The 24,209-nt window shown below is 40.8% G+C and overlaps 4 protein-coding genes across 4 annotated transcripts in view; all 4 read left to right on the forward strand.

Annotated features, from left to right (window-relative positions):
• LOC116336023 (protocadherin alpha-C2-like) overlaps positions 1-24,209 on the forward strand; it is a 188,698-nt gene that overhangs the window by 20,361 nt on the left and 144,128 nt on the right. The window lies entirely within an intron of this gene.
• Positions 8,133-10,631, forward strand: LOC116336049 (protocadherin alpha-8-like). Its single transcript, XM_031759838.2, has 2 exons — positions 8,133-10,499; positions 10,587-10,631. The coding sequence occupies exons 1-2, from the start codon at positions 8,136-8,138 to the stop codon at positions 10,629-10,631; spliced, it is 2,409 nt and encodes an 802-aa protein (XP_031615698.2). The 5' UTR covers positions 8,133-8,135.
• Positions 10,935-16,466, forward strand: LOC116336050 (protocadherin beta-15-like). The gene is made up of 3 exons (XM_031759840.2): positions 10,935-13,292; positions 15,923-16,367; positions 16,453-16,466. Exons 1-3 carry the CDS (start codon positions 10,935-10,937, stop codon positions 16,464-16,466), a joined length of 2,817 nt encoding a protein of 938 aa, XP_031615700.2.
• LOC116336053 (protocadherin alpha-3-like) lies at positions 17,435-24,156 on the forward strand. The gene is made up of 3 exons (XM_031759843.2): positions 17,435-19,792; positions 22,265-23,020; positions 24,133-24,156. Exons 1-3 carry the CDS (start codon positions 17,435-17,437, stop codon positions 24,154-24,156), a joined length of 3,138 nt encoding a protein of 1,045 aa, XP_031615703.2.

Consider the following 24,209-nt stretch of genomic DNA (forward strand, 5'->3'; position numbering starts at 1 on the left):
CCTCCATTAATCGGAAGGTGTAGAGTAATAATAAAGATACAAGACATTAATGATAATGCACCAGAAATAGAAGTCACGTCACTGTCAAATACAGTAACCGAAGATTCAAAGCCTGGTACAGTTATTTCACTTATCAGTGTAACGGATAAAGACTCGGGACTTAATGGAAAAATAATTACACACATGACCGAACACGCACCTTTCGAATTAAAACCTTCTTACAAGGAAAACATATATTCCGTGGTCACCAAGGGAGTGTTAGATCGGGAAACTGTACCAGAATACGAAGTAAAAATAATAGCTACAGACTGTGGTGAGCCTCCTTTATCCAGTTTTAAAACTCTTAGCATTCAGATAGCAGATGTAAATGACAACAGTCCACAATTTCCCCAAAATCCATTACAATGTTATCTGTCAGAAAATAACTACGCAGGTGCGCCAATATTTTCTGTAAGTGCAGTAGACCTCGATGCAAATGAAAACGCAGCTATTTCATATCATCTTCTGAGAGAAGGTGGTGAAAATGATGTAATATCTTTTCTAAATGTGAATTCAGATAATGGACAAATCACCGCGCTGAAAAGTTTTGATTTTGAAACACTGAAAACTTTTCAGTTCCAAGTTGTTGCCTCAGATTCGGGAACTCCGCCACTAAGCAACAACGTCACAGTCAACGTCTTCATCCTGGATCAGAACGACAACGCTCCAGTCATCCTGTATCCACTCAGCTCCAACGGCTCTGCTCAAGGTGTGGAGGAGATTCCCCGAAACGTCAACGCAGGACACTTGGTGACTAAAGTCAGAGCCTATGACGCTGATATAGGATATAACGGCTGGTTGCTCTTTTCACTGCAGGAAGTGACTGACCACAGTCTCTTTGCTTTGGACCGCTATACAGGACAGATCAGAACACTTCGCTCATTCACAGAGACTGACGAGGCTGAGCATAAACTGGTAATACTGGTCAAAGACAACGGCAACGTTTCTCTCTCAGCAACAGCTACTGTGATTGTCAAACTTGTGGAACCCAAAGAGGCTTTTGCAGCTTCTGATGTTAAAAGTGCAGCAAAAGATGATGAGGACAGCAATGTCATACTTTACCTCATGATAACTTTGGGCGCAGTTTCTGTACTTTTTCTCGTCAGCATCATCGTGCTGATTGCAATGCAGTGCTCCAAATCCACAGACTATACTTCTAAATATCTACCAGAGACTAATTATGATGGGACACTGTGTCACAGCATCCAGTACAGATCAGGAGAGAAGCGGTACATGCTAGTTGGACCCAGAATGAGTATAGGATCTACTATAGTACATGGCAGCCATGCAAATACTCTAGGGCTTCCTGATAGGAGACATCGCTCTGAAGAGGTAAGACGTTGCCCATTATTTTTTAAATCCTTTAATTTCTATTTCACAAACAGACGCCCTGAAACAGTACTTACTGGGGTATTCTAACATCTATGCAAATATAAATACACGTTTTCTTTTAATTACTTTGGTCTCAGCTTTTGAGAAGTTTCCCTTACAAAGTTGAAAAAAAGTTGAGAAATGTATATTTGTGACGCGTGGGTCTTACACGTTCCCATCTTTAAATCTAGAATTAGTTAACTTATGGGCAGTATGCATCAGCTTTGTTGTTTTAACACATATCTACTTTCGCTGTGTGAAAGAAACTCTGTATAACTACTTGATGCCCATGGCGATCAAAGTATGTCAAAATGAAATTCATCCCATTCAATCTGAGTAGTATCAGATCCATGTTTCCTAATGCTTCTTCGAGTGCATTAAGTTCTATGGCAGGAAAAAATAGTACAGTCGCTTTAATTTGTAAGGCGGAAAGAAAGCATATAGAGAAGACAAAATATATCTATAATATGAATGACGTTTTGTAACACATCTCCTCTGGGTGTCACTCTTACATCGGAAGACAAAAATCGACTCCGTCCCTCCTCTTTCAGGGCTTTTGTTTCAGATTGAGGAGGGGAAATCGCATATTAAACCCAAACCCACCAGCTGATGGACGGTTTATATTTCGCAAATATGCTATAACTTGCTGTTTGTCGACGCAGGGAGCTTCTGTGTATGCAGGTACTGTTAAATAGCTATGAAGATCACTACAGGATCACGAACGATGAAGGGTTACTGGTTTGTTTTTCATGTGGCCGTATTGCTGCTTTTCGGGAACATGGCTTTTTCTCAGGTACGATATACTGTTCCAGAGGAGGTTGCAGATGGGACTGTGGCTGGAAATGTTGCGAAAGATCTGGGCCTTGACATCAATTCTTTGACTGACCGACGTTTTCGTGTTGTGTCTGGAAATACGGACGCCTTTTTTGAGGTAAACCAGGACAATGGGGCTCTCTATGTTCGCAAGAAAATCGATAGAGAGGTTCTCTGTCAAGGAAGTGGCGCATGCTTACTGGAGCTTAAAATTCTTGTTGAAAACCCACTGGAAATGCATTATGTAGTTGTGGAAATTACTGATGTAAATGATCATTCCCCTACTTTCTCCGAAAGAAATCAGAGATTTGAAATAGCCGAACATACACTGCCAAGAAGGCGGTTCCAGGTGCACACCGCTCGCGACCCTGATGCAGGAATGAACTCTATTCGTACCTACACCTTAACACCAAACGATCATTTTGAAATAGATGTCCTCCAAAGTGACGAGGACAAAATACCATTTTTAGTTCTAAAAAAGTCGCTGGACAGAGAGCAAAAATGCAGCCATTCACTTGTGGTTACAGCAGTTGATGGGGGTAAACCTCCAAGATCAGGAACACTAAATGTTACCGTTATTGTTCTAGATATTAATGACAATCGCCCGATGTTTACGAAGGAAATTTATGAAATTTCAGTCCCAGAAAACGTTTTGGTTGGCACCAAAATATTTAAAATTAATGCGACAGATCCAGATGAAAACTTAAATGGAGCAGTTGAATACAGACTTGGAAAAACTCTAAAGAAGAAAGTGTATGATATATTTGAACTGGATAAGTTAAGTGGGGAAATTATAGTACAGGGACTGATTGACTATGAAGAAAATGACGTTTACAAACTTGATATTGAGGCGTCCGATAAAGGAACACCCCCACTGACGGGTGAGTGCAGAGTCATCATAAAAATCACAGATGTTAATGACAATCCACCAGAGATAGAAATCACGTCACTATCAAATTCAGTATCCGAGGACTCCAAGCCTGGTACAGTTATTTCTCTACTCAGTGTAACAGATAGAGATTCCGGAGTGAACGGAAATATTATTACAAGCATAATCTCAGACGTGCCCTTTGAATTAAAGCCGTCGTACAAGGAAAATATATATTCACTTGTAACCAAGGGACTTTTGGATCGAGAACAAGTGTCTTATTATGAAATAACAATGAAAGCCACGGATTGTGGTGAGCCTCCACTATCTACTTTTAAAACCCTTAGCATTCAAATATCAGATGTAAACGATAACATCCCACAATTCTCGCAGAATCCACTACAGGTTTACCTGTCAGAAAACAACGTTGCTGGAAAGCCAATATTTTCTGTAAGCGCGACGGATAAAGACTTGAACGACAATGCAGCCATTTCATATCACATTGTGAGGGAAGGAAGTAAAAATGATATAATGTCTTTCCTAAGTGTGAATTCTGATAATGGACAAATCATTGCGCTGAAAAGTTTTGATTTTGAAACGCTGAAAACTTTCCAGTTCCAAGTTGTTGCGTCAGATTCGGGAACTCCGCCACTAAGCAACAACGTCACAGTCAACGTCTTCATCCTGGATCAGAACGACAACGCTCCAGTCATCCTGTATCCACTCAGCTCCAACGGCTCTGCTCAAGGTGTGGAGGAAATTCCCCGAAACGTCAACGCAGGACACTTGGTGACTAAAGTCAGAGCCTATGACGCTGATATAGGATATAACGGCTGGTTGCTCTTTTCACTGCAGGAAGTGACTGACCACAGTCTCTTTGCTTTGGACCGCTATACAGGACAGATCAGAACACTTCGCTCATTCACAGAGACAGACGAGGCTGAGCATAAACTGCTCATACGAGTCAAAGACAACGGCAACGTTTCTCTCTCAGCAACAGCTACTGTGATTGTCAAACTTGTGGAGCCCAAAGAGGCTTTTGCAGCTTCTGATGTTAAAAGTGCAGCAAAAGATGATGAGGACAGTAATGTCATATTTTACCTCATGATAACTTTGGGCGCAGTTTCTGTACTTTTTCTGGTCAGTATCATCGTGCTGATTGCAATGCAGTGCTCCAAATCCACAGACTATACTTCTAAATATCTGCCAGAGACTAATTATGATGGGACACTGTGTCACAGCATCCAGTACAGATCAGGAGAGAAGCGGTACATGCTAGTTGGACCCAGAATGAGTATAGGATCTACTATAGTCCCTGGAAGCCATGCAAATACATTGGTGATGCCAGACAGGAGGAGAACATCTGAGGAGGTAAGACTAACATATAGCACATACCGTGCATCCAGCTCAGATGTGTCTCAGCTGTTACTTGGTCTGCAAGATTAAACCTTTTGATAACTCATGATGAATGAATTAATGGGTTCGTTGCTTTTTGTATCCATATCAATACAAAAATGTGTACAAATACAAAATAATTACGAATACTATGAGTTTGTTTGTTTTTAGATTTTTTTTAGTAGAAATATCGGAGAAATATATACAACAACAAGCACTACTACTGCTACTAACAACAACAACAACAACAACAACAACAATAATAATGCTGAGAAGAAGAAGAAAAGAAGAAGCAAACATTGCGCAGCGTTTTGTGCATGTACGTTCCTCCATGTACGTTCTTCCGACTTGACGTGTTAAATTGTTACTGTGGCGGAGTTTACTAATATACACCGTTTATTTTCTCAATAACAAATGAGACTAATAAAAAGTCTCTGACTGTAAAGATGGCGGAGCCCTGCCCTTAGCATATTATAGTGTGTTTGCTGCAACTTGAGTTTATCTGCTGACTTATGTTGAGGTGGCTGTTGTTACTAACATATAGAAAAACCTTTCAGAGTATAAATCGTCTAAAATGTTGTCCTCTTGGCGTCACTGTTACACCGAGCATTCCATAAAGGAATTAGGTCCTCCCCTAAGAAGGCTTTTGTTTGATACCGCACAGCAAAGCGGATGTGAGTCGGATGAGACGGTGCCATATGTTTTCTTTACATACTTTACGAAAAGCCAAGGATATATAAACTAAGCTTCCTTTAGAAATAGGTTTTATGTGTAAATGTGTTGTTTGAGAAGGATGGCCGAGAGAACACGCAGCAGATCAGGCAACTGCTGTTGCTTTGCTTTTCATTTCTCTTTGCTGCTGATTTTCGGAGAGCAGGCTTTCGCTGAACTGAGATACTCGATTCCAGAGGAGATGAAAGAAGGGACTATTGTTGGAAACGTTGCTAAGGATCTTGGTCTTGACAAAACCTCTTTGGCTGATCGTCTGTTACGTGTTGTATCGGACTCTAAGGATGCGTTTTTCGAGGTGAATCCGGACAATGGTGTGTTACTGGTTCGTAAGAAAATCGACAGAGAGGAACTGTGCCATGGAAGTGGTGCATGCATGATAGAGCTAAAAATGCTTGTAGAGAACCCACTGGAAATCCACTATGTAGCTGTAGAAATTACTGATGTTAATGACCATTCCCCGAGTTTTTCTGAAAAACAACAAACCTTTGAAGTAGCAGAACAATCATCCCCGGGAACACGATTGGAACTGCATGCGGCCCGTGATCCTGATGCTGGCATAAATTCTATCCGCACATATTCATTATCTTCAAATGATCACTTTGATATAGAGATTAGTCAAAGTGATGAGGACAAAATACCATTTCTAATTCTGAAGAATTCCTTAGACAGAGAAAAAAAACATAAACATTTCCTCTTTGTAACCGCGGTTGATGGAGGTAAACCTCCGCGATCAGGCATGCTTAATGTTTCGATTACTGTTCTTGATACTAATGATAATCGCCCGACGTTTAAACAGGATACTTATCAAATAGAAATAATTGAAAACGTTTCGGTTGGAACGACTGTTGCAAAGGTAAATGCAACAGATCCGGATGAAGGGGCAAATGGGGAATTAGAGTATAGCCTTAGTAAAACATTAGCGCGTAAAATTTATGAAATATTTGAACTGGATAGTGTAAGCGGAGAAATTACACTGAAAGGAGGGTTGGATTTTGAAGATTCCGAGGTTTATAAACTAGATGTGCAGGCATCAGACAAAGGAACGCCTCCTTTAACAAGCAGGTGTAGAGTGATTGTGAAAATTAAGGACGTCAATGACAACCCACCGGAAATAGAAGTCACGTCACTGTCAAATACAGTGTCTGAAGATTCAAAGCCTGGTAAAGTTATTTCACTTATCAGTGTAAAGGATAAAGACTCTGGAGTTAATGGGAAAATTATTTCACGGATAACTCAGGGCATTCCCTTTGACTTAAAACCATCCTATAAAGAAAATACTTACTCACTTGTTACTAGCGGGTTTCTGGACCGAGAGGTGGTGTCACATTATGATATTACAATAGAAGCTACAGACTGTGGTGAGCCTCCTTTATCCAGTTTTAAAACTCTTAGCATTCAGATAGCAGATGTAAATGACAACAGTCCACAATTCCTGCAAAACCCATTACAATGTTATCTGTCAGAAAATAACTTCGCAGGTGCGCCAATATTTTCAGTAAGCGCATCGGACAACGATGCAAATGAAAACGCAGCTATTTCATATCATCTTCTGAGAGGAGGTGGTGAAAATGATGTCACAGCTTTCCTAAATGTGAATTCAGATAATGGACAAATCACCGCGCTGAAAAGTTTTGATTTTGAAACGCTGAAAACTTTCCAGTTCCAAGTTGTTGCGTCAGATTCTGGAACTCCGTCACTAAGCAACAACGTCACAGTCAACGTCTTCATCCTGGATCAGAACGACAACGCTCCAGTCATCCTGTATCCACTCAGCTCTAACGGCTCTGCTCAAGGTGTGGAGGAGATTCCCCGAAACGTCAACGCAGGACACTTGGTGACTAAAGTCAGGGCCTATGACGCTGATATAGGATATAACGGCTGGTTGCTCTTTTCACTGCAGGAAGTGACTGACCACAGTCTCTTTGCTTTGGACCGCTATACAGGTCAGATCAGAACACTTCGCTCATTCACAGAGACAGACGAGGCTGAGCATAAACTGGTAATACTGGTCAAAGACAACGGCAACGTTTCTCTCTCAGCAACAGCTACTGTGATTGTCAAACTTGTGGAGCCCAAAGAGGCTTTTGCAGCTTCTGATGTTAAAAGTGCAGCAAAAGATGATGAGGACAGTAATGTCATTTTTTATCTCATGATAACTTTGGGCGCAGTTTCTGTGCTTTTTCTCGTCAGTATCATCGTGCTGATTGCAATGCAGTGCTCCAAATCCACAGACTATACGTCTAAATATCTACCAGAGACTAATTATGATGGGACACTGTGTCACAGCATCCAGTACAGATCAGGAGAGAAGCGGTACATGCTAGTTGGACCCAGGATGAGTATAGGATCTACTATAGTACCTGGAAGTCATGCAAATACTCTAGTGCTTCCCGACAGGAGAAGAACATCTGAAGAGGTAAGATGCTTTAAATGGCCAAAACTCTAGTTTTGCTTTAAGTAGAGATTGAGAACAAACTTGTCTTGATTTGCCATTTAGAGGTGTTGGTGAATGCTGTCAGTGGTGATGAAACCACGCGCTATTTATCTTCTTCTTTCTTTCCTAACACCATGAAATTTGACATGTCTTTCTTAACACAAGTGCAAGTATTAACTTAAAGATGAGATATTTTCAGATGTACTATTATCCAGGGAAAGAAATTCTTTGATAGTCACTTGGTGTCACTATCTGAGCAGAAAAGTGTTTAAAGATAAGCTCTTTGTCAGCAGTATGGGACCTCCTATTTGTGGGATGGGTTTCACTCGATGCTTCCTCTTCATTTAGAGCATATATTCAGCTTATGTGAACCTGATACTGCACGGTAGCCTGTCTGGTGATATGAATATTTTTTATTATTTTTCTCAACTCGTGGAAAACTCGGTATTGTAAATCACAGAAGAACATTTTTATCTCCTAATTATGGAGCGAAAACGGCCTGGAGCATCAAAAGACAAATTGCGGTGGATCGCTTTCATTGTTGTAGTTATTCTAGTGTGGAGCAGCGCTTCGGCGCAGATCAGATATTCCATTGCCGAGGGAGTCAATGAAGGAACTGCTGTTGGAAATATAGCGAAGGATTTGGGATTGGAGAAGAATACATTGAAAGAGAGAGGATGTCGCATTGTTGAGGGTTCATCGGAGTCGTTTTTTCACGTTGACCAAAACGATGGAATATTATATGTTGACCGTATTATTGACAGAGAGAAGGTTTGTGAGAGAAACATTGCGTGTTTGATCAACCTAAAAACAGTGCTTGAAAACCCTCTTGAAATTCACTATGTGACTGTGGAGATTCAGGATGTGAACGATCATGCTCCTAGCTTTTCAGTTAAACAGTACCGTCTCGAAATTTCGGAGTCAGTTTTACCAGGTTTGCGCCTCCAGCTGCAGGCAGCGCATGACCCCGATGTTGGTCAGTTTTCTGTCCAAGAGTATAAGCTCAGTCCCAATAATCACTTTCGATTAGAAGTTAAAGATCGCGGAAAAGAGGGAAAAATACCCATTTTAGTCTTACTCAAGACGCTGGACAGGGAAACAAAGAAAATTCACAAGCTACTTCTTTCAGCTATTGATGGAGGGAAGCCAAGTAAATCTGGAACAGCTGAAATATTTATTGATGTGTTGGACGTTAATGATAATATGCCAGTTTTCAATGAAGACACGTACTCGGTACTTGTGAACGAAAACACTCCCACCGGTACAACAATAGTAAAAGTAAATGCTTCTGACTTAGACGAGGGATCAAATGGTGAGCTTATCTATTCTTTAGGTAGCAATGTAAACCACAGGATACGCGAACTATTTCGTGTTGATCCAAACACCGGTGAAATTATTATTCAAGATGTGCTAGATTTCGAATCAGAGGAAAGTTATGAAATTGATATACAAGCGTCTGATAAAGGCTCGGCTCCGTTAAGGACAGACAAAAGTGTGTTGGTGAAGATTGTTGATTTGAATGATAATGCCCCTCAGATAGAGGTCACTTCGTTTTCAAAGGCATTACCCGAGGATGCAAGACTGGGAACTACTGTGGCATTAATCAGTGTTATCGATAAAGACTCTGGTCTTAACGGGAAAGTAATTTGCTCATTTAATGAAGAAGTCCCTTTCAAACTGTCACCTTCAACACACGACAACATGTATTCCATAATTACAAAATCGCCCCTGGATAGAGAAAAGCAGGCCATATATGATGTAACAATAGTTGCAAAAGATGCAGGCACACCCTCGCTGACTTCTGTAAAAAGCATTACTATTATTGTATCGGATGTGAATGATAACAGGCCGGAGTTTTCGGCGAACCCTTACACTTTTTATGTTACTGAGAACAATTTACCAGGAGTTTCACTGTTTTCTGTGAGGGCATCAGACCACGACGAGGGTGAAAATTCCCATATTTCATATCATATCCTGAGAGACGAAAAAGAGAATAGTAAACTTTCTTCATACAGTCTTAATATCAATTCTGATAATGGGGAGATTTTAGCGCTGAAAAGTTTTGACTTTGAATCGCTGAAAACTTTCCAGTTCCAAGTTGTTGCCTCAGATTCTGGAACTCCGCCACTAAGCAACAACGTCACAGTCAACGTCTTCATCCTGGATCAGAACGACAACGCTCCAGTCATCCTGTATCCACTCAGCTCCAACGGCTCTGCTCAAGGTGTGGAGGAGATTCCCCGAAACGTCAACGCAGGACACTTGGTGACTAAAGTCAGAGCCTATGACGCTGATATAGGATATAACGGCTGGTTGCTCTTTTCACTGCAGGAAGTGACTGACCACAGTCTCTTTGCTTTGGACCGCTATACAGGACAGATCAGAACACTTCGCTCATTCACAGAGACTGACGAGGCTGAGCATAAACTGGTAATACTGGTCAAAGACAACGGCAACGTTTCTCTCTCAGCAACAGCTACTGTGATAGTCAAACTTGTGGAGCCCAAAGAGGCTTTTGCAGCTTCTGATGTTAAAAGTGCAGCAAAAGATGATGAGGACAGTAATGTCATATTTTACCTCATGATAACTTTGGGCGCAGTTTCTGTGCTTTTTCTCATAAGTATCATCGTGCTGATTGCAATGCAGTGCTCCAAATCCACAGACGATACTTCTAAGTATTTACAAAAGGCAGATTATGACGGGACACTGTGTCACAGCATCCAGTACAGATCAGGAGACAGGAAGTACATGCTAGTTGGACCCAGAATGAGTATAGGATCTACTATAGTTTCGGGCAGCCATGCAAATACATTGGTGATGCCAGACAGAAGACGCCCACCTGAAGAGGTGAGTAATAACTTGTTGCCATGTATTCTACCCCGAGTAATGATTTTTGTCATTATTCTTAATGGTGGTGAAACTGGATTTGGATAGAATTTCGACAATGACCTCAAACACGTCTGTTTAGTGATGCAGTAGCGATAACTATTTGTCAGCTTGATATCATAAAATGTACTAATACACATATTCACGAGGTGGCGGTACCTTGTCAGTATAACGCCTTATAGCGTCTCTGCACGTCATAACCGAGTCCACCGCGCTACATGCAGTCTGGTTTGAGAGTGTTTAGTTGAAAGACTTGCTCTAAGCGTGTGGTGACTATTATTTTATACTGACAAATAATATACGAGAAGTGGATTTATTTCTTGCTGCTATGGAGACAAAAATCTAAACATGTGGCGAATGATGGAAGCGTTTGGATTTTTACGTTTACCTCACAGTATGAAACAAAGGCGACGGGAATCATGGCGACAGCGATCACCACTCATCAGCGTTTTTATTGCGCTTTTATTTTTCACAATCGCTTCGGGACAGCTGAGGTACTCTATATCAGAAGAGCTAACAGAAGGGAGTTTTGTTGGGAATATCGCTAAGGATTTGGGAATAGATCTGAATATAATGAAGCAGAGGGGATTTCGTATTATATCTGGCTCGACTGAACCTCTTTTCAATTTAAATGAGGATGATGGGGTCCTTTACGCAAACCGCAAAATAGACCGAGAGGAAGTATGTAAGGATAATAATGTTTGTGTAATTAGTCTCAAAACTGTGCTTGAAAACCCGCTAGAAATACATTATGTCACAGTGGAAATAGCGGATTTAAACGACCACTCTCCTGCATTTCCCGACAAAGCTCAGAAACTAGAGATCTCCGAGTCTGCATTACCAGGAGCACAGTATCAGTTACAAAACGCTCACGATCCGGATAGTGGCACAAACTCTATCCAACAGTATAAAATAAGTCAGAACGACCATTTTCGTTTAGAGATTAAAGACAGAGGCAAAGATGGTAAAACTCCAACTTTAACGTTAGGTAAACAGCTAGACAGAGAGGTTAAAAGTAGCCATAAATTGGTGCTCATGGCTATAGACGGTGGAACACCTCAAAAGACGGGCACAGTTGAAATATGCATAGATGTTTTAGACGTTAATGACAACATGCCAGTGTTTATCCAAGATACATATTCAGCAGTACTACAGGAAAACACCCCGGCTGGCACAACAGTCATTCAGGTTAACGCAACCGATTTGGATGATGGTCCCAATGGGGAAGTAGTTTATTCATTTGGCAGTGGCGTAAAAGCTAAAATTCGAGAGCTTTTTGATATAGACTCTGTTACTGGGGAGATAATTGTCAAAGGTCACATAGATTTTGAAGAACAAGACAGCTATGACATTGATATACAAGCCTCTGATAAGGGAAGCATTCCATTTAAAACTTATAAAAGTGTGATAATTAACATTGGAGACATAAATGATAATCCCCCTGAGATAGAAGTGGCATCGCTGTCAAGTGCAGTTTCAGAGGACTCTAGACCAGGAACAACGGTCGCGCTTCTCAGCATTACAGATTCAGACTCTGGGTTAAATGGAAAAATAATCAGCTATATCGCAGGGGACAGCCCTTTTACGCTAACTCCGTCAATACAAGATAACATGTTCGCCGTGGTCACCAAGTCACAGCTGGACAGAGAGCAACAATCAACATATGATATAACAATAATCGCAAAGGACGCTGGTGAGCCAGCCTTAACATCGGAAAAGACAGTAAATGTGTTTGTGTCAGATACGAATGATAACAGTCCGCAGTTTTCAGCGAGTCCCTATAAGTTCTTCATTAACGAAAATAACCCACCGGGAGCTTCTGTGTTTTGTATAACCGCATACGACGGTGATGAAGGAGACAATGCGATTATCTCATATCATATTCTTAGGAATGTGGGTCATGAAAATAAAGTTACATCATTTCTAAATATTAACTCCGAAAATGGGGAGGTTTCAGCGCTGAAAAGTTTTGATTTTGAAACACTGAAAACTTTCCAGTTCCAAGTTGTTGCCTCAGATTCGGGAACTCCGTCACTAAGCAACAATGTCACAGTCAACGTCTTCATCCTTGATCGGAACGACAACGCTCCAGTCATCCTGTATCCACTCAGCTCCAACGGTTCTGCTCAAGTTCTGGAGGAGATTCCCCGAAACGTCAACGCAGGACACTTGGTGACTAAAGTCAGAGCCTATGACGCTGATATAGGATATAACGGCTGGTTGCTCTTTTCACTGCAAGAAGTTACTGACCACAGTCTCTTTGCTTTGGACCGCTATACAGGACAGATCAGAACACTTCGCTCATTCACAGAGACAGACGAGGCTGAGCATAAACTGGTCATACTGGTCAAAGACAACGGCAACGTTTCTCTCTCAGCAACAGCTACTGTGATTGTCAAACTTGTGGAGCCCAAAGAGGCTTTTGCAGCTTCTGATGTTAAAAGTGCAGCAAAAGATGATGAGGACAGTAATGTCATATTTTACCTCATGATAACTTTGGGCGCAGTTTCTGTACTTTTTCTCGTCAGCATCATCGTGCTGATTGCAATGCAGTGCTCCAAATCCACAGACTATACTTCTAAATATCTGCCAGAGACTAATTATGATGGGACACTCTGTCACAGCATTCAGTACAGATCAGGAGAGAAGCGGTACATGCTAGTTGGACCCAGAATGAGTATAGGATCTACTATAGTTCCGGGTAGCCACGCAAATACACTAGTGCTTCCTGACAGGCGGAGGACATCTGATGAGGTAAGATGAACAGTCTACCTCTGTTCTGTATTTTAACAACTCAAAATGGTCATTTTTACTTTAATGATATGTTCACGGATCAAAAATTAAATCTATTATAATCAAATCATCGTCCTCTAGTTTATATTTTTCGAACTGAAATTATTAAAATCACCTGCCTTCATACAGTTGTTAAAATCTTCTTTGCCACTATATATAGAACTTGTTTCAAATATACAACTTTTTTCTCGTTATGTACTATCAATATTGGAACAATGGGTCATGATTATAGGTCCTTTATGTACATCACTTATATTGCTGCTATGTTGTAGCTAGCATTAGCATACATGAGGATCCTAGACTCGTTAGCTTCACAGCTTCAGCTTATCTGTCCGTTTTATTACCCTCTAAAAAAGCCAGTGTAAATACTCCTGGTATTTCAGTCGGATTTGTATTTGTTTTGTGTTTGTCTGGAAGTTTACCTTTTAGTGTACATTGTCGCTTTCCGCGGTGCTGAAATTTTCTGGGGCAAATTCGTGTCCCTCCGAGTGGAATTGCATTACAACAACAAGCAGCGTAATCATGAACAGCAACAGCACATGCATGGAGTAATGTCAAAAGAAATTTGGATAGAACGGTTTTGCTTATCTTTGTTTTAGAATGGTGAAAGTGAAGTAGGGTGAATGTTTTTCTTTTTCTTTTTTTCTAAATTTGGTTACATTTATTATCTCGACAAGTTTGCTGTTTCTAATGCATGCTTCTTTTTGAAGTCTGCAGTGTGATTGTTTGTCACTTGGTGTCAGTGTAAGGACAAATAATGCTTCCACAAGGTTACAATTATATACACAAGAGCCATCCCCTTCCTTTAAAACAGTCGAATGGAGGACGTTTCTGTGTGTGAAGGACCAGACACAATTTAATCGCTAAGAATTTTTATTCTGAAAAACTGTCAGATTGTAATAATGGGTGTGGCGGAACAATCCTATTTGAGTGTATGAGTCTAGCGATTTGAAAGTTGCTTCATTTCGCTGTTTCATCTTTACGCCATGGAACAAAGGCGATCCCTAACGTGGAGAACGAGGACAATATGGATTGTATACATTTTGGTTTTGGTTCTGGTCTGGAAGACCGCTTTGGGACAATTTAGATATTCAATTTCAGAGGAAGTTAGAGAAGGAACTGCTGTTGGAAATATCGCGAAGGATTTAGGTCTCGATACGGCTACACTGAAAGAGAGGGGGTACCGCATTGTCTCCGGCTCAGCAGAGCCTCCTTTCCGAGTAAACACAGATAATGGGATCTTGTATGTGAACCGAAAAATCGACAGAGAGGAAGTGTGTGACCGAAACAAGATGTGTGTTATCGACCTAAAAACAGTGTTAGAAAATCCACTCGAGGTGCACTACGTGGCAGTGGAGATTCTGGATGTAAACGACCACGCACCGATCTTTCCTGAAAAAGAAAATACGTTGGAAATTTCTGAATCTGCACTACCAGGAGCACGATTTCAGTTACAAGCAGCCCGTGATGCCGATAGTGGTTCGCTGTCTGTCCAGCAGTACAAGCTGAGTCACAATGAACATTTCCGTTTAGAAGTGAAAGACCGGGGCGAAGACCGTAAAACACCGAGTTTAGTCCTTCAAAAATCACTTGATAGAGAATCTGTTAAAACTCATGTGTTGCTTCTGACAGCCTTTGATGGAGGCAAACCTCCCAGATCTGGTAACATGACAATAATTGTTAATGTTTCCGATGTTAATGACAACCCTCCTGTTTTCAGTAAGGAGGCATATAGTGCGCACCTCAAAGAAAATTCTCCTTTTGGTACGACTGTGATTCAAGTTAATGCAACAGACCTGGATGAAGGATTAAATGGTGAGGTTGTGTATTCATTTGGAAATGACGTGGAAGCACGGGTACGTGAACGTTTTGACTTAAATCCGGTTACTGGAGAAATTATAGTGGCGGGACTCATAAACTTTGAAGAAAGCGGCAGGTATGAAATCGACATTCAAGTATCCGACAAAGGAGCAGCTACAATGACAACAGACAAAATCATCATTATTAATATAATTGACGTAAATGACAATGCACCAGAGATTGAAGTGACATCTTTTTCTCATGCACTCCCTGAAAACTCAAAACCAGGAACCACAGTGGCGTTAATTAGTGTCAAAGACTCCGATTCTGATTTGAATGGAAAAGTAGTATGTTATGTAAGCAAAGATGCACCCTTTTTGCTCGCACCTTCTTTACAAAGTAACATGTATTCTCTAGTAACGAAACATGTTTTAGACAGAGAACAACAATCCCAGTATAATGTCCTGATAGTTGCTAAAGACGCAGGCGAACCTTCCTTATCATCGGAGAAAAGTATAAATATTGTTATTTCAGATGTGAATGACAACAGCCCTGAGTTCTTACAGAATCCATATACTTTCTACATAACTGAGAATAACAGCCCAGGGGCGTCGATCCTCTCAGTGGCAGCCCGTGACAATGATGAGGGAAGCAATGCTCTTATTTCATATCTTATCTTAAGAGAAAGGGGAGGAGAAAATACGCTCACCTCTTTTCTAAACATTAATTCTGAAAATGGAGAAATTGTGGCACTGAAAAGTTTTGATTTTGAAACACTGAAAACTTTCCAGTTCCAAGTTGTTGCCTCAGATTCGGGAACTCCGCCACTAAGCAACAACGTCACAGTCAACGTCTTCATCCTGGATCAGAACGACAACGCTCCAGTCATCCTGTATCCACTCACCTCCAACGGCTCTGCTCAAGGTGTGGAGGAGATTCCCCGAAACGTCAACGCAGGACACTTGGTGACTAAAGTCAGAGCCTATGACGCTGATATAGGATATAACGGCTGGTTGCTCTTTTCACTGCAGGAAGTGACTGACCACAGTCTCTTTGCTTTGGACCGCTATACAGGACAGATCAGAACACTTCGCTCATTCACAGAGACAGACGAGGCTGAGCATAAACTGCTCATACTGGTCAAAGACAACGGCAACGTTTCTCTCTCAGCAACAGCTACTGTGATTGTCAAACTTGTGGAGCCCAAAGAGGCTTTTGCATCTTCTGATGTTAAAAGTACAGCAAAAGATGATGAGGACAGTAATGTGATTTTTTACCTTATGATAACTTTGGGCGCAGTTTCTGTACTTTTTCTCGTCAGCATCATCGTGCTGATTGCAATGCAGTGCTCCAAATCCACAGACTATACTTCTAAATATCTGCCAGAGACTAATTATGACGGGACACTGTGTCACAGCATCCAGTACAGATCAGGAGAGAAGCGGTACATGCTAGTTGGACCCAGAATGAGTATAGGATCTACCATAGTTCCGGGCAGCCAGGGAAATACACTCGTGCTTCCTGATAGGAGACGGACACCTGAAGAGGTAGGGTTATTTTACATTAGCTAACAGCTGCGTAATTGAGGTTTTTGAATGGTATATGGGAGAATTTCATTTCATTTAAAGCGTTTTTTAGTTCAATTTTTATTATATTTAACAAGAGAAATACTTTTACCAGTACTCTGTGTTCACTCTCCATGGTGCTGATTTGTTGGTGCCACAAATGTCAGGCATTAGTAAACACTGCAAACCGTTTTCCTCTCCCACTTGTGGGTTTTTGGTAAGGTTATTTGTGTGGTATTTTTTGCTGATGTTTCCTACTTACTATATGCTAACTACACAGTTACAGTAAAGTACAACACATATTGTGTATATTTCCAAATCCATTCGAGTGTTCAGAGTTGGGTTTTGTGCAAATTCCGGTCCTATCGGTCAATGAAGACCTGTTTACGTCAGCGTGAGAATATAACTCAACTGGGGGATTTTAAGTTGTTGTTTTTTTTAACAGTAGTCTGTGTAAATAATAAATCCTAACGCTTGATGTCAGTGTAGTTCAGTGGTTCTCTGTATTTGGCAGTACCTTACGTCACGAGTGGTATTTCAACCGAGCCGATATGCTATTTTTCTCTCAAATAGCAAATTTCAAGGTAAGATCGTGATTCACGGCAACGAGTGTGTTTTATTTTCAGAGCATTCCCCCAAAACAGATCCTGGTTAACGTACAGCATCATCCGGCACTGGCTGGCTTTCCAAGCAGGGATTTTATGGACTATTTTCAGTCATCTTTCAGTCATCTTTGTCATGGAACAAAGGGAAGGCAAAGCACGGAAGGACCGGCGGTGTTGGTTCGTCTTCATAATTGTTTTGGTTATTTTATGTAGCGGAGCTTTTGCACAGATCAGATATTCCATATCTGAGGAGGTTCAAGAAGGAACCATCGTGGGACATATAGCTAAGGATTTGGGGCTTGATAAGAGTGCACTCACAGGCAGAGGATACCGCATTGTAACAGGCTCAACGGAATCACTGTTCCAGGTGAATCAAAACGATGGCATCCTGTATGTGAAAAGAAGGATAGACAGGGAAGAGGTGTGCGAACGAAGCAGTGCATGCACCATCAACCTAAAAACCGTGCTAGAAAACCCACTAGAGATTCACTATGTGGCAGTGGAAATACTAGATATAAATGATCATTCTCCCGTTTTTCCAGAGAAAGAGAAAAGGCTTGAAATTTCGGAGTCGGCTCTACCGGGAGCGAGATTTCAGCTACAGGCCGCGCGTGACCCCGATGTGGGCCAATTCGCCATTCAGCAATATAAACTCAGTCATAATGAATATTTTAGAGTAGAAGTAAAGGACCGTGGCAAAGACCACAAAATACCGTTCTTAGTTCTGCAGAAGCAGTTAGACAGAGAAACAAATGAGAAGCACAAGTTACGTTTAACAGCCGTTGATGGAGGGAAACCGGCGAAATCAGGTGATATAGAAATCACTGTGGATGTACTTGATATTAATGACAATTCCCCAGTGTTCACCAAAGAGCTGTATTCTGCTACACTTAAAGAAAACATCCCCACTGGCACTGTAGTCATTCAAGTGAATGCAACAGATTTGGACCAGGGTGCAAACGGTGAAATAATATATTCATTCGGTAACGAAGTCGATCCAAAAATAATGGAGCTTTTTAGTATAGATGCAAACACTGGCGAAATTCATGTAACAGGTAAATTAGATTTCGAGAAAAGTACAAGTTATGAAATTGATATTCAGGCATCTGATAAGGCACATGTTCCATTAAAAACTGGCAAGAGTGTTGTGATAACCGTTGCTGACGTGAATGACAATGCACCTGAGATAGAAGTGACATCATTTTCTAGTTCTATCAAGGAAGATTCAAAGATAGGAACTACAGTGGCCCTCATTAGTGTCACTGATTTAGACTCTGGAATCAATGGTAAGGTCATTTGCGCAATCAAACAAGGAGTCCCGTTTACGTTATCTCCATCATTACAAGAAAATATGTACGCTATAGTTACCATCTCCCAGTTAGACAGAGAAATTACTTCGCAATATGATGTCACGATTATTGCAAAAGATTCAGGTGAACCTCCCCATTTAACTGAAAAGACTATAAGCGTGGTTATATCAGATGTAAACGACAACAGTCCAGAGTTTTCAACAAGTCCTTACACGTTTTATATCACAGAGAATAACAGCCCAGGAGCCTCCGTATTTGCGGTGACAGCCTCTGATCGTGATGAAAATGACTGTGCACGCGTTTCCTATCATATCATCAGAGACGGAAGTGAAGATAATAAAATCAGTTCATTTCTAAATATAAACTCGGATAATGGGGAGATTTTAGCGCTGAAAAGTTTTGATTTTGAAACGCTGAAAACTTTCCAGTTCAAAGTTGTTGCCTCAGATTCGGGAACTCCGCCACTAAGCAACAACGTCACAGTCAACGTCTTCATCCTGGATCAGAACGACAACGCTCCAGTCATCCTGTATCCACTCACCTCCAACGGCTCTGCTCAAGGTGTGGAGGAGATTCCCCGAAACGTCAACGCAGGACACTTGGTGACTAAAGTCAGAGCCTATGACGCTGATATAGGATATAACGGCTGGTTGCTCTTTTCACTGCAGGAAGTGACTGACCACAGTCTCTTTGCTTTGGACCGCTATACAGGACAGATCAGAACACTTCGCTCATTCACAGAGACAGACGAGGCTGAGCATAAACTGCTCATACTGGTCAAAGACAACGGCAACGTTTCTCTCTCAGCAACAGCTACTGTGATTGTCAAACTTGTGGAGCCCAAAGAGGCTTTTGCATCTTCTGATGTTAAAAGTACAGCAAAAGATGATGAGGACAGTAATGTGATTTTTTACCTTATGATAACTTTGGGCGCAGTTTCTGTACTTTTTCTCGTCAGCATCATCGTGCTGATTGCAATGCAGTGCTCCAAATCCACAGACTATACTTCTAAATATCTGCCAGAGACTAATTATGATGGGACCCTGTGTCACAGCATCCAGTACAGATCAGGAGAGAAGCGGTACATGCTAGTTGGACCCAGAATGAGTATAGGATCTACTATAGTCCCTGGAAGCCATGCAAATACACTCGTGCTTCCTGATAGGAGGAGAACATCTGAGGTAAGGCATAACTTAATATATGACGTTCTTCCCCTAAGTTGTACATTTATTTTTAATCACTAGTCATACAAAAATGCATCCTTTTCATCTCCCTCACCTCGATCAGAGCAGCTTTGATATTTTAAAGTGTCTCCTTGGACATGTTGAAATTCGACTGCTGCAATTTGTTGACATGTCATTATATAGTATTACTCTTTTGCTCCATTTATTATAATACCTTGTTATTCTGAAATTATTGAGCAACAAATCAAGGTTGATTTATTTCAGACAAGTGAGTATTTTTAGCTACCAGTCAATTAATGAGATACAAAAATGTGCGGGACTCACTCAGTGAAAGCAATTTGCAAACTAAATAACTATCCTTGGTGCTGAAAAGTGCTTTGCTTCGTTTCAAGGCAATTCTGCAGTGACGCGATTTGCTTAACTTGTGAGATAACAACAATAGAAATTTACAATACTCGCTGGTACTGCGTGAAATAAAGAGATTATAGTTTTTTAATTTGTGTTGGATTTGTAATCTTCTGATGGACACTAAATCTCTTCTTCGCTTTTCATAAACCGATCACACTGCTCTAATAATCCAATATGTAGCCAATTTTCTGTAATGAGAATAAAACTCGCATGGTGTCAGTGCGACATAGAAAACCTTCCACCCACAAGCTTGTCCTTACTGCTTTTTGGTTCCACCTCTTAACTATTTCACATCGACAAGGGGAGCATCGTTTCGCGGATTGTTCTCTGGGTTTACACCAGTTTTTGCATGTACAAATATCACAGGAGTGTTTGCAAGAACGAGGTTGTTGGGTTTTTTTGCATTTCCAAGAGATTTATAGTCATTGTAATGGATTATTGAAAAATTTCGTTTTCACCATGGAACAAAGAAAACGCCAGTCGGAAATGAGGAGAGGATATCTGGTCGGATGCGTATTTGCTGTGCTTTTGTGGACTGTAACATCAGCGCAGTTGCGATACTCGATCTCCGAGGAGGTTAACGAAGGAACTGCCGTTGGAAACATAGCAAGAGATCTGGGATTAGATAAAAACACGTTGAAAGACCGGAAGTATCGGATTGTTTCAAGTAATGCGGATCCCCTTTTCTATGTGAATCCAAACGATGGTGTTCTGTATGTGAGCAGAAAGATTGACAGAGAGGAAGTGTGTGCGCAGAGCAGTGTGTGTGTAATAAATGTTAAAACTGTGCTAGAAAACCCGCTGGAGGTCCATTATGCTAGAGTAGAAGTACTGGATATAAATGATCATTCACCCAGCTTCCAAGACAACCAGACAACCCTTGAGATTTCAGAGTCAGTATTACCTGGGACACGATTTCAGCTCAAAGCAGCACGTGACCAAGACAGTGGACAGTTTTCCGTGCAGCAGTATAAACTTAGCAACAACGATTACTTCCGACTGGAAATTAAGGATAAAGGAGATGATGGAAAAATACCTATTTTAGTTGTTCAAAAATCCTTAGACAGGGAAACTGCAGGGAGCCATGTATTATCACTGACGGCGCTGGATGGGGGTAAACCTCCGAAATCAAGCGAAATGAATATTCTGGTGAATGTTCTTGATATTAATGATAACGCTCCTGCTTTCTCTAAAGATGATTATTCTGTTACGCTCAATGAAAATACACCACTTGGTACAATAGTCGTACAAGTAAATGCAATAGACTTAGATGATGGACCAAACGGAGATGTAGTTTATTCATTTGGTAAGAGTATAAATCAAAAAGATTTAAATCTCTTTGCTATCAGTCCATTAACAGGAGAGTTAAGCGTTAAAGGATTGATAAACTATGAGGAGAGGGAAAAATACGAAATAGAAATCCAGGCGTCAGATAAAGGTATGGCTCCTCTAACTACAGAAAAGAGCGTAAAAATAAAGATTGTTGACTTGAATGATAACGCACCTGAGATTGAGGTAACATCATTTTCAAGCTCAATACCAGAAGATTCCAGACCTGGAACTACAGTAGCTCTTATTAGTGTAAACGACTTGGATTCTGGTCTTAATGGAAAAGTTATTTGTTTCGTAGGTGAGGATGTTCCGTTTGCTTTATCACCATCTTTACAGGATAAGATGTTTTCATTAGTGACCAAATCCCCTCTGGACAGGGAAAAACAGTCACAATATGAGTTGACAATAACGGCAAAAGACGCAGGTCAGCCACAGTTATCATCTGAAAAGACAATAAGCGTTACGGTGTCAGATGTGAATGACAATAGTCCAGAGTTTTCACTGAGCCCATATACTTTCTATGTTACTGAGGGGAATAATCCAGGAGCTTCAGTGTTTTCTATTAAAGCCTCTGATCGTGATGAAAATGACAATGCGCGCATTTCCTATCATATTATCAGAGACGGAAGTGAAGATAATAAATTCACTTCATTTCTAAACATAAACTCTGAAAATGGCGACGTTTTAGCGCTGAAAAGTTTTGATTTTGAAACGCTGAAAACTTTCCAGTTCCAAGTTGTTGCCTCAGATTCTGGAACTCCGTCACTAAGCAACAACGTCACAGTCAACGTCTTCATCCTGGATCAGAACGACAACGCTCCAGTCATCATGTATCCACACAGCTCCAACGGCTCTGCTCAAAGTGTGGAGGAGATTCCCCGAAACGTCAATGCAGGATACTTAGTGACTAAAGTCAGAGCCTATGACGCTGATATAGGATATAACGGTTGGTTGCTCTTTTCACTGCAGGAAGTGACTGACCACAGTCTCTTTACTTTGGACCGCTATACAGGACAGATCAGAACACTTCGCTCATTCACAGAGACAGACGAGGCTGAGCATAAACTGCTCATACTGGTCAAAGACAACGGCAACGTTTCTCTCTCAGCAACAGCTACTGTGATTGTCAAACTTGTGGAGCCCAAAGAGGCTTTTGCAGCTTCTGATGTTAAAAGTGCGACAAAAGATGATGAGGACAGTAATGTCATATTTTACCTCATGATAACTTTGGGTGCAGTTTCTGTACTTTTTCTCGTCAGCATCATCGTGCTGATTGCAATGCAGTGCTCCAAATCCACAGACTATACGTCTAAATATCTGCCAGAGACTAATTATGATGGGACACTGTGTCACAGCATCCAGTACAGATCAGGAGAGAAGCGGTACATGCTAGTTGGACCCAGAATGAGTATAGGATCTACTATAGTTCCGGGCAGTCATGCAAATACACTAGTGCTTCCTGACAGGAGACGCACATCTGAAGAGGTAAGGAATATTCAACATTTTCCAGTTAAATAAATGCACAGTACTTTCGCATTCATGCACTGATTATAATTTTTGAAAATTTGTGTTTACAACTTATACTTATGGAAACAACTTGAGCGATACCCGAGAACATCTGCCAAGATTTTATTCGTAAGAATTATTCGTCTCTCTCTGTGTCAGTATAAAATTAAATGAGCTAGGCTTTTCTTTAAAATACGAGAGATACGTCATTTTAGCCATAGAGTATGTTTAATATATTAAATGCCATTCTGAAGTCAAACAACTTTTAAAAAACATCCAGCTACAAAGACAGATCAAGGAACTAAAACAAATTTTTTTTAAAAAATCAGTCTTTTAATTAGGGGTGTTTTTACGTTTTTTTTTTTTCTTTATAAAAAATCTCAACGATAACAACGCATAACTCAACTGGACCAAGGTGAAGTTTCTGACTATCGCTATCCATGGTGCTGAAAATCCTGTTTCAAGGATGTGTAGTTGTAACTCATATAACGAACCAGGAATCTTAACGTGTTCTTAGCAACAATTGTAACGATACAGAGTAAACATTTAATATTCCTACATGATGAGAATACAACAAAAGAAGCATTGGGTTGGTATTACCCCAGGGTACTCATTTTACTTATTTTTAACTAATGCATTACTAGTGTGTTGTCTGCAGTTAGACTTTTGGTCATGTGGTGTCAGTATAATGGAAGCAAAGTCAGGATTAGTCGTTTGTCGTTACTGTGTGTATGTTTAAGATGCTTGGACTCATAATTTAAGCACACAAGAAGGAATAGCCTCAGCCAGAGTAGCGTGTGATTGAAGGTGAAGGTTTGTCTCTTTTCAACTATCGATCGCGTTTGGTCACAGATTTACAGGCAGATAGATACAGAACAGTGTACCATTTAGCTGGTACGCTAATACTTCGTTTCACCGAAGAGAAACTCTTGGTCTCATGGTGTCAGTACAACATCACAAGTCAGCAGTGTGTGACGTTGTCTTATTGTAATGTGGTTCCTCCTCCTGATAAAGCTCTCACTTCGACGTTACCGCATTCTCTTCTGTTCTCATTCTTCCCTGTAATTGCGATCATTTTTTTTCCAATGTAGGAAGAACAGGACTGTTTACAATAGGGAAAAACACTGTTCTATCACGACGTCGCGATGTTTTCTGTGATAGATTTTTG

Source organism: Oreochromis aureus, linkage group 2 (assembly GCF_013358895.1).
Source record: "Oreochromis aureus strain Israel breed Guangdong linkage group 2, ZZ_aureus, whole genome shotgun sequence".
NCBI lineage: Eukaryota > Metazoa > Chordata > Actinopteri > Cichliformes > Cichlidae > Oreochromis > Oreochromis aureus.

Excerpts from the sequence above, each read along its gene's own strand:
- LOC116336049 (XM_031759838.2), top strand. The coding sequence starts at position 8,136 with ATGGAGCGAAAACGGCCTGGAGCATCAAAAGACAAATTGCGGTGGATC. Across the intron at positions 10,500-10,586 it reads GAAGACGCCCACCTGAAGAG|AATTTCGACAATGACCTCAA; the intron begins GTGAGTAATAAC and ends GGATTTGGATAG.
- LOC116336053 (XM_031759843.2), top strand. The coding sequence starts at position 17,435 with ATGGAACAAAGGGAAGGCAAAGCACGGAAGGACCGGCGGTGTTGGTTC. Across the intron at positions 19,793-22,264 it reads ATAGGAGGAGAACATCTGAG|TTCCAAGTTGTTGCCTCAGA; the intron begins GTAAGGCATAAC and ends AAAACTTTCCAG. Across the intron at positions 23,021-24,132 it reads GGAGACGCACATCTGAAGAG|GAAGAACAGGACTGTTTACA; the intron begins GTAAGGAATATT and ends TTTCCAATGTAG.
- LOC116336050 (XM_031759840.2), top strand. The coding sequence starts at position 10,935 with ATGAAACAAAGGCGACGGGAATCATGGCGACAGCGATCACCACTCATC. Across the intron at positions 13,293-15,922 it reads GGCGGAGGACATCTGATGAG|TTCCAAGTTGTTGCCTCAGA; the intron begins GTAAGATGAACA and ends AAAACTTTCCAG.